At 42.9% G+C, this 12,172-nt stretch overlaps 1 protein-coding gene across 1 annotated transcript in view; it reads left to right on the top strand.

The window, feature by feature from the left end:
• The first annotated feature begins 2,736 nt into the window (after positions 1-2,736).
• The window catches only part of LOC146162506 (ephrin-B1-like), a 39,550-nt gene continuing 30,114 nt past the window's right edge, over positions 2,737-12,172 (top strand). Inside the window, exon 1 of the mRNA XM_083384359.1 lies at positions 2,737-2,903. Coding sequence (XP_083240485.1) covers positions 2,797-2,903 — 107 coding nt within the window. The 5' untranslated portion in view covers positions 2,737-2,796. The remainder of the gene's footprint in view (positions 2,904-12,172) is intronic.

Here is a 12,172-nt window from a genome sequence, read left to right as displayed (position 1 = left end):
TGGGCTAGCGAGAGCGTCGGTCAGTCTGACCATTGTTTTGCCCCCGCGTGCCTCGTAAAGCGGTGAGAAACAGAAGGGCCAGTTTTTGTGCAGTAAAATCTTGTAAGGCGAGAATGCATTGAGACCAGTATGAGAAGTAACAGCTCAATTTGTAGACAGTTGTGAGCAATTTTACAAAATCTAGGGACTAAGTTTTGCGATGGTTGTGTGAAATAGCCGCTTTAATGTTATTGAATTATAACCCTTTATTTTTCCTGTACACTTTCGCATGGAAAATACTAAAATTAAGCAAAATACTAAATTAAGACCGTTAGAATTTCAACTCAAACCTCGTAAAAACGTGGTTGTTCAATGGTTAGTTATTCAATTTTAGGTTACTAAAGTTATTAGTGTCTGTGGTTCTGGCATTCAGCCAAGTTATATTCAACCTATCCAGCAATAGTCCATGGAGGGTTAGTAGAGGATTTGGCAGTGATACTACCGTTGGCTCGCCTAGCCCTAAATGTTTGCAATATGCGAGTGGTCTGGCGCCGACAGCAGACTAGTTATCTCGAGTGGCCCGCTGTCCAAGTTTGCCGCTTGCTTAGCTCAAGTCTTCCCGGTGTGCGCCCGGCAAGATGAGAGTGCTTGAATTAGGTTGCCCGGCCATTGTTTGCGCGCGAGATCGCCAATCAAACAAAACGCGAAAGCGCCAATTTGACGGTGAGCATTTGGGCCGTTTTTGGAACGCATTTGTTGTTTCGTGGACCGTCTCTCCCCCCCCCCCCCGTACTGCTGCAATTGTGCTGCAAAGCGCGAAACAGCGTGTGTCAAGCGAGCCCGTTTGCTGCTTTAGATAGGCGAGGGACTTTATGTTTGAGCATTTTTTTGTGACACTTTCTTTGTATTCTTCAGCAGCTGCTACTTTAGAGCAATTTGTTTGGCAATTTGGAACAAAATGTACTGCTTTGTAGTGTTATTCTTAAAGGTGTGGTTTTATGCTGTATTTCACTAAAACAAAGGTCCTACAACCTTTGAAAACCTAAATTTGAAAAGGTAAACCACTTCGGGGTGGTGGGGGAGGGTACCGTAAAAGATACACCCTAAGATTTTAAAAATCAAAACATTGCCACGCACAACGTCTTTGCCCAAGTCTTAGGTGTCAGCATGTGTCGTGTTATGCAGTAAAAACAACCGCAAGCATCAATATTGAAATTACCTCTTAAATCTTCCTTACGAGAATAACAGGACACAGGATTTTCGTTGCCGCGAAAAAGAGTTGAAAACCGTCTCCGTTCATGCAAGATGTGCAGTTCAATCGCTCATCTCTAGTTGTTTGTTCCGAAGTGCGGTTTTACGGCCCCCAAGAGCGCCTTCACAGGCCTATCCGTCATCGTCTTGTCTCATGTCTCTTGAAGAGGCGAGCGGGCGAGAGGAGATGCTCTGGATGAATTGCGGATCGATGGTGGGCAAATTAAATTGCTTGATTGCATCTGGAAGGAACGAGCACCTTGGGACTTGCGCTATTAGTCTGCGGCGCAACTATGATGCGACGGACAGCAATCTGGAATCGATGCCTTTTCCCGAGAGGCGAGAATGCTAGAGGAGGGATGCCATACAGGCGTCTACGCGAGTTATTCGCCGCACGCGACCCATTCGTTTCGCCATCCGACTACAAATGGCTTAGAATGCTGGGCATTTTTTAGCTGTTTGTGGTTAATGTTCTGAGCTGTTGCATTCAAAAGACCCCCTCTTGTATTTTAGAGATTTAGTTCCTACACTTTGGCTACATGCTGCATTGCTGTGCGATCTTAGATGCTTTTGCTGCGATTTTTGTTCGTTTAGGTGTAAGTTTATTCCAGTTAGAAAATCCTCTCACATTTAAAAATTCATGTCGTACACTCAAGTTAACCAATTTTCGTGTAACAAATGCGGCGTACAAATAGAGCACAAATGTTTTCTTGTTTCAACGCAAACCAGTATGAATAGCCCCCTTTTCACTCGCCTGGTTATTTATAAACACACATTTCCTAACAAAGTACTGCTAAATGCACTCGCTGTGACAGTTTTGACTTTGGCCTAAGTTTAACACAGGAAGCCGTCAGTAATTCGAAAGAACTCACACAACGCTATATAAGTTTAAGTGGTTATTTTAAGGCATCTATTTATGCTTTGGCAAGCCTGGCTAATAGGTAGTCTGCCCAGAAGGGCGTTTGTTTGCAGTAAAAAGGTCGTTCAAAATAGTTGTATCTTGTTGACTAATCGATCATACATTACTTATCTTGAGCGCACGATATAATCGCCCTAACAGGAAAGCACTGTCTTCATTAACCTGTCAGTTTTTACTGAAAGTGTCGTTCTGGCTCGCGACTGGACATTTTTCGGTTACGTGCCACGTGTTGGCGAAACCCATTGATCACGTATATGTGCAAAAAAAGACAAGGAAAAGTGTTATTGATTGCTGGTAATGTTGAATCTTCAGCGGTCAGAATTTGAGTACCTGGGATTCTGAGCTGGATAGAGTTAGTGTTACACTTTGTTTAGTGAACTTTATATTATAGTGCTTTGCAAATATGCCTTTTAACTCGCATCGGATTCCAAGACCTGAAGAGACATGGGCATCAACAGACGAAAATGATTTTGAGAAGCCATGTTCAGGCTGAAACGTGTAGATTAGACTGTTTGTTTAATAAAGGAAGAAAAACAAATATATATTAGGTGCTTTAACATCCCTCGTTTCTTTTACAGTGTTGTTCATTGTGTGTTAGTATCGCGTAAAAAGTTGTCTATTTGTGTAAAATACGCCAAAAAAAAACAATGATCGGGATCCTGGTCTACTGGGTGGCGCTCCTCATGGTCATAACGAGGGTGAACACGGCAGCGAAACGACACGAAGTCTATTGGAACGCACTGATGCAGCCGAGGTGAGAGTTTGACAATGGGTAAAAAATCTATTTGCGTTAGCAACCTCATTCCGTCGTACAGATTCTGTATTTCGAAAGTTTTTCACCCAATTGGAATTGACAGCATTTTCATTATACAGTAAAAAGAAACTATTAAAACGGATTGCCTGAAATGCGGTAGTTCCCAATATGTGGTAACTAATGCCTAAAGGGTTATAGTTAGTACGCGAGCAACTTTCAGTACACACGCGGAGTTTAGGAAATAAAACGACCTCTGCTTTTGCTAGAAGCAAGACGTTTTTGCTTAATAAACAAAAAAAAATTAGAACGAATTTAAAAAAAAAAAAAAAAAATTAGAACGAATTTTTTTTTAACTTTATGAGGTATACGCAGCAATGATAAAACATTACTAGGTGGTACGTGCCCAGAAACGATACCAAATGCTTAAAACAGTTCGCGTAAAGTAAAGGTGTAAGTTCTTGTTTGTTTTATGCGCAGCTGCGTAAAAGCTGTGCCTCCAATGCTGCCACCAACAGGCAGGCCAGCAAAAGCGATTAGCTTAAGGAAAGCGGCGTTTTACTATCAATTGACGTCCTTGTGGTCGTCCTTTCAATGCAGCGTTGTCAAAACACACAAGCGCGCGCATTAAGCTCAATAATCGCAAATTACGTTCGATTTTCCCCGTCTATTTAATCCCTAACGTTTGCTGATTACTGTACAAGTGTACACTGCATAGCAAGCTGCAATTGCGCGTTCGATTTTTTGGCGTTGTAAGGCGAGGGTCGAGCGGCCATTGTGGCGTAATGGCGCGCAGACAATGGCCTGGCTTGTAATCCCTCCCAATAACAAATAGAAGGGCATAGCGCGCGTTTCAAATTCTTGAGACAATCGCCTTTGTTTTACGCTTCGGCCGCTCGTGAGAATGATTGTAATTTCCGCGATTGTTTAGCGAAAAATTGGTGCGAGGCCGCTGTGACAAAACCACGTGTGTGTATGATTGTGTGAATGTGTTTGTTTTTGATTGTGTGTGAGTTTCTGTACCCTCCGGTTTATTGTCTAACTTGGAGAGTTTTGTTATGTTAGTTGGGGCATCTTTTCTCAGTGTGAATCTGATTTACCTCTCATTAATCCTCTTTATTTGTTTTTTTCTCGCCTTACTGTCATACCTTTAGGCATTCAACTGATGCGGCCTAAAATTTTCCGCAACAAGAGTGCATAAATTCTGTGTTTCCAACAGTACTAAATCAATAAAAATACACGCAGCTGTAAACTGCGTTTCGTACAGAAAACCTACCAAACTTATTTTTTCATCATTTAGTCAATGACGATACGTTTTAAACTATTAAAGCGGACAAGTGCGTTATTTCACGTCCCAGCATCTATATAGCAAATGGGATGTTGCTAATATGTCAACACCAATCTCCCGTTAACATGGTGCTCTATTTTCAACCATCAACTTGCTCTTAAGTGAATCAAAGCGTTCCAACCCTGTCACCCAAGTTAAGGGGCACAGGCGTCCAACACCACAACACGGGCAAGTTGATTTGGCGCAGCGCATAGCTCTGTGTCGTCGAAAGCCTTATACCACATCCTTTGGCTCCCTAGGTCGGTATAATTGCACCGAACAGCTCCGCTCGTTTAACTTCGTGTAGCGGTGTGAGGCTAATTACGCGTCTATTCCCAGTTGGGGCGGTTCGCTTCGAGGACATGTCCGACCTAATTCGACTCCCCTGTTATAGCTGCCTGTACGGCTTGTATGTATCGACTTTGGGTTGTGATGTGCGCGTATAATTTCGCAGTGTATCGTGTTGCTTAGTTGTTCCCTTATGGGTTAAACTATGTGATACCTTTAACTTGGTTTTCACCTCTGTAGAAATTTTAAGTTAACCAAAAAGCTAATTTGGATAACACATTTGCCATCCCCTTTTTGGAAGTTTTAGTTCAACCGTGTTTTAAAAGGACTGTTTTTTAAGTGTTTAAAAAAAAATGAAACCAAACCGTGGAAAATTTGTGCTAAAAAAACGTATGTTTTATTTGTTTAAAATCTTTCCATTAGAGTTTGTCACCCTCAAATTGAAGAATTAATATCCTGAAGATTAAAGTACTATGTAGATGTAGGCTAAATTTACCCAAAGTGTTTTGCAAACGTTCCCAGTGTTTTGCAAACGTTCAGCTTGTCTGCTTGACCAAATGTTGCGAAGTAGCATGTAGCTTTGTGATTTGTTTATTTTGAAATGACTCATCTTGATGGAAAACTTTTGCCCAGATCCCAAATGTCTGACGAACCGTCGAGCCTGGCGTGTTGTTTATCTTTATTTAGATCAGCTTATCCATTTTTGGTTTGTGTTCTGTGTTCGCCTTACAATAAACCGTGCGTCTTTTGGCGTTTATTTCGCAAACAGCGGATCATACGCCAATTGACATGCGGCGAACTTCATGTTTTTCCGCAACTGATGTGCACAGGTTGTAAGGGTTTTTCCTCCTACAGCAGCACGTACACGAAAGCAGCACGATTTTCGACCAAATTTGGTGTCCGGGCTGGTTTGTACACGACTGTTGCTGCATCGCTTATAGATTTTCGTACGCGATATGATTCACAGTGTTGTGCTCTTTCTGGACACACGTGCTAGTCCGGAAAGCCCCGTTTCCAATCTCGCGCACCGATAATATCGACTAATGGGCGTGTCATCCGCCGCTTTGCCGTTCGCCGAGGCCGGACGAAATTGCCCCCTTGCTTTTCGGGGGAGAAAAGAGCTTCGCTAATGTGCTGCCTGCATCTCGGCCAACATGGCGAATCGTTTTGGTGAAACAGCGGCTTAAATTTTGACAGTATAGGACCGCAATAACACTGGCTTTGAGATTAGCGACAACATGTTTGAGATTAGCGACAACATAGCTTTTGGTGGTCTACAAGATCGTTTAAAATTGCTGAAAACCTGAGAAAATTGTGTGAACGGATGGTTGCTCTGAATCATAAAACACACCAATTTAATGTTTGAAGCTCTCGTTACATTTTTAATAAAGAAAACCTCTAAAAACTGCTGCTGGAGAACGAGGTCGTTTATAATTGCTTTTAAGCTGTTTCAAAAGGCGAAGTGCTAGTGTTTTTTTTAAATATGTAAGGTTGTCTTTGAAGTTGTTAGATTTGGAATGCAATCACATTTCCTCGTTACATTGTGATGAAGGAAAACCTTTATTCATTTCCGCGCAAAATCTCTACAACAAAGCAAACGGATTCGTCATTTTTGCGGCATCAACCAATACAAGGCTTTCGACCCACTGCTGTGGCTTTCATCCCCGCAAAATCGCAGCACAAAGAAATGACTACACTTACTTTAACTGCCAGCAGGGCGTTCGCGCTAGCGCTGTGATTGATTCCGGCCCTTTTGCGCTGTGTTTGTGCTCGGCCTGACAAGGCGCTTAACCCCGACTGCGGGCTCCGACAGGCGTAAAGATCCGACGGCGCGATCTTGAACCTTCGCCTTTAAGCCACAGCCACCTTCACTTGACTTGGCGTTCGCCTAGACGCGTCGGTCGTTTTGAGTAAGGCGATCTCACCAGATGAGCAGATTAGGCAATTTGCAGCCGGGCGAAGAATGCCGGGTACCCAAGATTAGCGCTTGAAGGGATTTAACTATTGGGTCTTTGCTCCAACGTTCGATTTTGAGCTTGTACGCGCGATTTTGCCGCGTCTTTTAGGCCTGGGCCCTAATGGCTTGTACCTCCGTGTCGAAAATCCTCGAGTAAACATGGCCTTTGACGAGATTCCATTGATTTTTTGCCCCCTGGGTTATTTCGCTCGAGCGAAAGTAACGCGCTGGAATCTCGTTTTAGCAAAGGAATTCGTAGTTCTTCTACGAAGGCATGTCAACAATGCGGCACAAATGCCCAGGTCAATAACGCTGAAATTCACCCTCAAAATCATTGTCCTAATGCGTTTTCTCTCGCGAAAACGGCTGCTCTCTTTTTGAACATGGCCTTCTCCCTTGAGTAATATCAAGTAAAACGAATTGTTTTTTTGGTATAAATGCCGACGAGACGAAGCCCCAAACAAACATGTTAGTTGTTGGTTTGTGTGCTTTTGGGAGGGTGTCATTATTTCGACTTCGTCTAGTTTGGTATGCGTTTTGAGAAAAATGCCGGTCTTCAATTTATTCAATGTATTGCGTAAACTGATTTCGAGCGCAGCACCAAACGCACATCTACGCCGGTGATCCTAGAACCGTGTTTCAGCCATATCGCACACTGTTTTTAGTGAGCCACCAACATCATGCGATCGCTTTAGTTTGGAAAAAAAGGTGTTTGTTTCGCGTGCTAGACAACTCCCTACCTCGTTGGAATATGTCTCACTTTAAGGGGCTTCCCGAACACATTTGGACGTGCGCGTAAACACCGCGCATTTTCGGCCAGATTGAAACCGACTCTGCGTCATTTTGACCGACTCGCGCCCCGCGGTCATCTGCTAGTCTTAAAAACAAAACACTTCGTCTATATTATAGAAGAGTCAGAATCTCGGCGAATATGCCAGCTGCTTGGTTCCCGATGATTGCGATCTCGACAACAAACTTGCGATTTCCAGACGCTTTTTATCGGTTTCTGTCTATTTGCGCCCAGTTTTAGGCGCCTTTTCGAAACAAACAGGAGCCGAGAAAACAACACGAAAACACGTACCGAAGAAAAAGGGATTCTATTGCTTTAACATGGTCAATTGAAATTAAAGTTGAATTCCTGGAATCCTGGTGCATTTTAGCTCTGGGCTTCTTAAAATAGGGGTCACGACCCTACTGGGGGTCGGGCAACGAGTTTAAGGGGGTTGCGAGTAAGTTTGTACAAATTTAGTACCCTTCATGCTGAAATCGACCCTTTGAGTATGTAACTCCAACTCGACGCTTATCTGGGCTTTCGAAAACACAAAAAAATCAGTCCCGGATTTAATGCCGCCACATCTCGCGTGCTAGCGTGCTGTAGCCCTTTTACCGTATCCCGTTTCACAAACGTGCGACGAGATCTCGTAAAATTGCTCGCTTCCTCAACGGTTTCCTCCACCAGACACATTTGGTTTTAAGCTGTTTTTCAGTAAAATCCCCATCGTCACGTTTTGCAGTCGAGCGTCGCCATAAAAAGTGTAAATTCATTTGCGGTTTCCCCTCGTAACATAATGTCGTCAAAAGTCGAAAATGGATTGTTTTATGTTGGAAAGTGGGTTTTTCCGCGATTTAAATGTCTACAAAACAGGCATTTTACTTAATGTAGGAGGCTGCTTACCCAGGCAACAAAGTAGGTAAATATATATATTGGGTGTGTGTGTACCCTTATGAGCCGGGTAAATAACCAAGAGGCGATTTCTGAGGCCATTTAACCCACTCTCAAAGTAATTTAAATTGGTTAGAAAATAATCATAGAAGCAATGCAAAACTCGGGAAAATAAAAAAAAACATTGTTTAGAATCTCTAATTGGTGTATCCCTACAATGTACCACATAGATCCGATGTACATGGTACTGTTCAAGAACGGGTTAACATGCGCGCAGGTGTAATCACAAAAATGATAAAATCGAGGCCGAATTGAAGTGAGATTCTGTGGTAAGACCTAATGGTAGGCCTCCTTAAAGAAAGGCATTACATCTACCTCCCAGCTCATCGTCGTGTTACATTTAAGTGCTTTGAAGCGGTTTTGATAGCTGTGTGTAGTCGACCTGTGCACTTTAGTACCTACCCTATGCGGCATTCATTGATCGAATCGCTCCATACGTGCTCCACAAACGCGAAAGCAAGTGTGATTTGGACTGTTGAACAGCTATTAAGAACGCATCAAACTCTTTTTTAACCTTTGCTTTTTGTACTTGGCTTGTCAGCCAGCTTGTAGGAACTGAGCCAGGCCTATCTTTCAAGCACAGTTCGTGATTATTTGCACACTTTGTCTACTTTCGGTGATCGCTCCAAAAAGCGCTTGCTTGGTTTTGAACCACACTTTATATAAACATTTTAAACCTTTTGGAAAGAACAAATCTAAAACCGCAGGCTCTGTTTAAACACAGGTTATTTCTTTGCTGTTTCGCCGGTTCATCTGTTTTTTACCACTGTTTTATAAAGCACAATGCTCCCGTTTCACAAATGTTTTTAAGCTTTATTATGACCCTTGGATGACCAATAGGCACGATCCCCTGAAGAGGTTTTCCAAATTGCACAATGCATGATATGTTTACATCAAACCACATCGACAATTTCATGGCCGCTCCGAAAACAGCCGACACTTACTTTAAACCTTCTGCTTAAAGCAAACCTTAGATTTGCAAAGGTGCACAGTGATGCCCAGGGCGCCTTGTAGCTTTCGTCTCGCGCGCCTATCGAGCTGTTTCATCTTATCGCCACAGTTTGCGCTTCTGACCATGTAAGGCCAACAACATCTACCGCCCCTAGCTGTGTAAGGCGCCGCGCGGCCCCTAAACACGCCCCGTCGGCAATATGCAGAGCCTATGTGGTGCAAAAAAGAGGCGTCTTGATATCTCTCCCGTTATGTACATACATTGGTCGAGCCTTCTCCATTTAAAGTGCCCCGGATCTTATCCGTTGCTTTAGGCGCTGGAACATTTCAACAAACAAGCTGACGCGGCCGCCGCGCAGATAGACGCTTTCCGTTCAACGTCGAATAACGGGGTCTGTTTTCCGTCTTCGTAGCCGCTTTTTTGACCCTAAGTTTCATTCTACATGTGCAGCAACAATTCCGCACTAAAATTCTCGACTTGTTGCTTTTTTACCGCTTCTAAGAGCTTCCGAAAGCCCTACCCGAATATGAAGCTTAAGTGTAACAGCAAAGCTTTGGCGGCCCAATTCTCTTCACTGAACTTTTTGCAAGCCTAAAGTGAACAACAAACAAATTAGACAATATCATGAATAAATGCGATGGACGACACTTACGTTATCGTTGATGAAAAACGACTTTAGAAAGCCTAGATCACAGTAGTTGCCCACGTATGTGTATGTATCTTTCATTAGCATGAATAAATTCATATTTAATTACTATGAACCAAGTTTTCGCTTTGTTTTCGCTGTATCCTTTTTTATGTGAACTGTGAACTACTACTGTCGGCGACCCAAACACATTAAGCGTATTCCCAAGTTTGGGTGGCGACCCTAGGGTTCAGAAACTCTGGCCGAAATCCTTCGGCTGCGCAGTCGTTTCGTAGCTTAGCATTAACCTCGTATTGACGCGTGCAAATAAGCAGAAAGGCCTTGGAAAAGGTTAAACTTACACCCTGGCTTCGGATTGGGTTCCTCCGATCTGAAGATCTTTCGAAGCTGACCAAATCCGACGACCTTTAGTTTTCGTTGGAATTGTTTATCTGCGGATGCAGCTTTGGAAGAAACTCGCGCGTTTTCACCAGAGTTCAAACCCGGCCGGGCCTCCAATAGATTGCTGTTCTTGTTTATCTCTTCCAGTATTCATATGACTAAGATAAGGTCAACAAATTAATTAAAGTGAGCATAAGTCACGGTTTTCACAAAATTTGTCTCGATTTCACTCATGAGGCAAAAAGACTTCACTTAGAGTAAAATGTCTTGATTTTTGTGTTTTCATTATGATTTGGTTGTAATTTGAGGTATTTACCTCTTTTACGTTTTCTGCACCAAACAGTTTATTTCCTTACTTCGTTTTTGTGGTTTACTATTCGAAACGCTGCTCCGGGTCGGACAAATTTACATATTTAAATGGTTTGACACTTTGGTTATATGACATTGATTAGACTTTGTATGGCAATTACTTGGACTGGGACTAAACGAATGACGGGAACTAGAACTGGAACTTTTCATGTTTTTTTTTTGCAAATAACTTTACTTGGCCTAAAGTCATTTGGAAAACACTAAGTTGCGAATCTTTTATCACCATTTTTTTAACAGTTGTTTCAAAAACCTAGTTTGGTGTCTCATCGCACCACTTGCCTCAAAGCAAACACTGGTTGCCAAACAAAAAAAGCCATTATGCTCGCCCAAATCGGTCCCTGGTTGCAAGTGATGAGTAGAATAAACATTCGGGTCCATTTGCTTCGGGGTGGGTTGCATTTCGCCGCCGACGTCGATACCCTCACTGGCCTATCTCGAAGATCGTATACAGCTCAAGTTCATCAATCAGTCTGCGTGTAAATTACACGCGCCTCGAAAATACCCTCAGCCCTTGAGTGTAAACATTGGCTGAAGCATATTTGGGCGAAAATCAACCGAACCAAGGTCTATTGTTTCGCGCTGCTAAAGCCGGATGATCCATGTGCCCCCATTAGTGCGTAATTACCCCCGGCGAGATTACGTGGGCAGGCGCGAAAAGCGAAAATTATTAAGTGTTTTTGAATATAACTCAAACCTTCGAACAAACATTCTTTACCGTTAAAACATTCTTTGAGCAAATGCTTCACTGGCTGGGTATAATTATGATTAAGCTTTGTTCAAAATTTTAACAATCTTTGAATTTTCAAGATATTTATGGTTACTTCAAATGTACTTCACCATTTATTTATCCGGCCAGAAAGTCGAAGTTTGATACGATTTTTTGTGTATATCAACTATCAATTGCTTTTGAGTTTCAAAGCATTTTTTTGTTAGACTTTGTTTTCGATTTTTCAAATTTTGTACCAAGATTCATGGACCCCATTTAAACTGGTCCACGGACTCCGGGTTAAGAACCCCCAATCTAACGTAAGTTCAATCATGCTCAACCATCTGAAAAAAAGAAAAATCTATGTGACACGTCTCATCGTCGGGGAATACCCGCGCGTCGAGTTTCAGAGCTATCTCCCCGGTCGAGTTTCTCGGGACTCAATTACTCGCCTGAGTTGCTCCAAGTCGACCCCGGCGACTCGCAGCCCGCCGTTTGTCTTTGGTGACTCACTCGCCACCCTCAGCAAACTCGAAAATATCGGGTCGTCTCCGCTTTCTGGAAGCCGTGACGCGTAACAACCATCAGCGGCTATGCCACTCGATACGCGCTGCAAATATTTGACTTCTGAGCGTTCAGTTGTCGCACCAAAGCATTGGGAATCGCGATTTATCTCTGGCGCGCGGTTTCCTTGACGTATATAGTCCTTTTTTTCGTCCTGCGTTTTTAAGGTAAACGTGAGAGTAATTAGGTGTTACCTTTATCGAGCTTCGAATTTCAAGCGCTGACAAATGTGCGATTTTGTGAGTTTTGCTTGATGTCGTTTTAACGTAACTGGATATATAGCGCCTTGCCTACTTGGTCTCGTGTTCAATTTTCAAACCTTTCGTCGGCTGCTATTAATGCAATTTTTGCAAGGCTTT

The sequence above is a fragment of the Ascidiella aspersa genome, chromosome 3, assembly GCF_963924565.1.
Source record: "Ascidiella aspersa chromosome 3, kaAscAspe10.2, whole genome shotgun sequence".
In the NCBI taxonomy this organism is placed as follows: domain Eukaryota; kingdom Metazoa; phylum Chordata; class Ascidiacea; order Phlebobranchia; family Ascidiidae; genus Ascidiella; species Ascidiella aspersa.
This window is presented reverse-complemented; position numbering and strand designations above follow the sequence as displayed.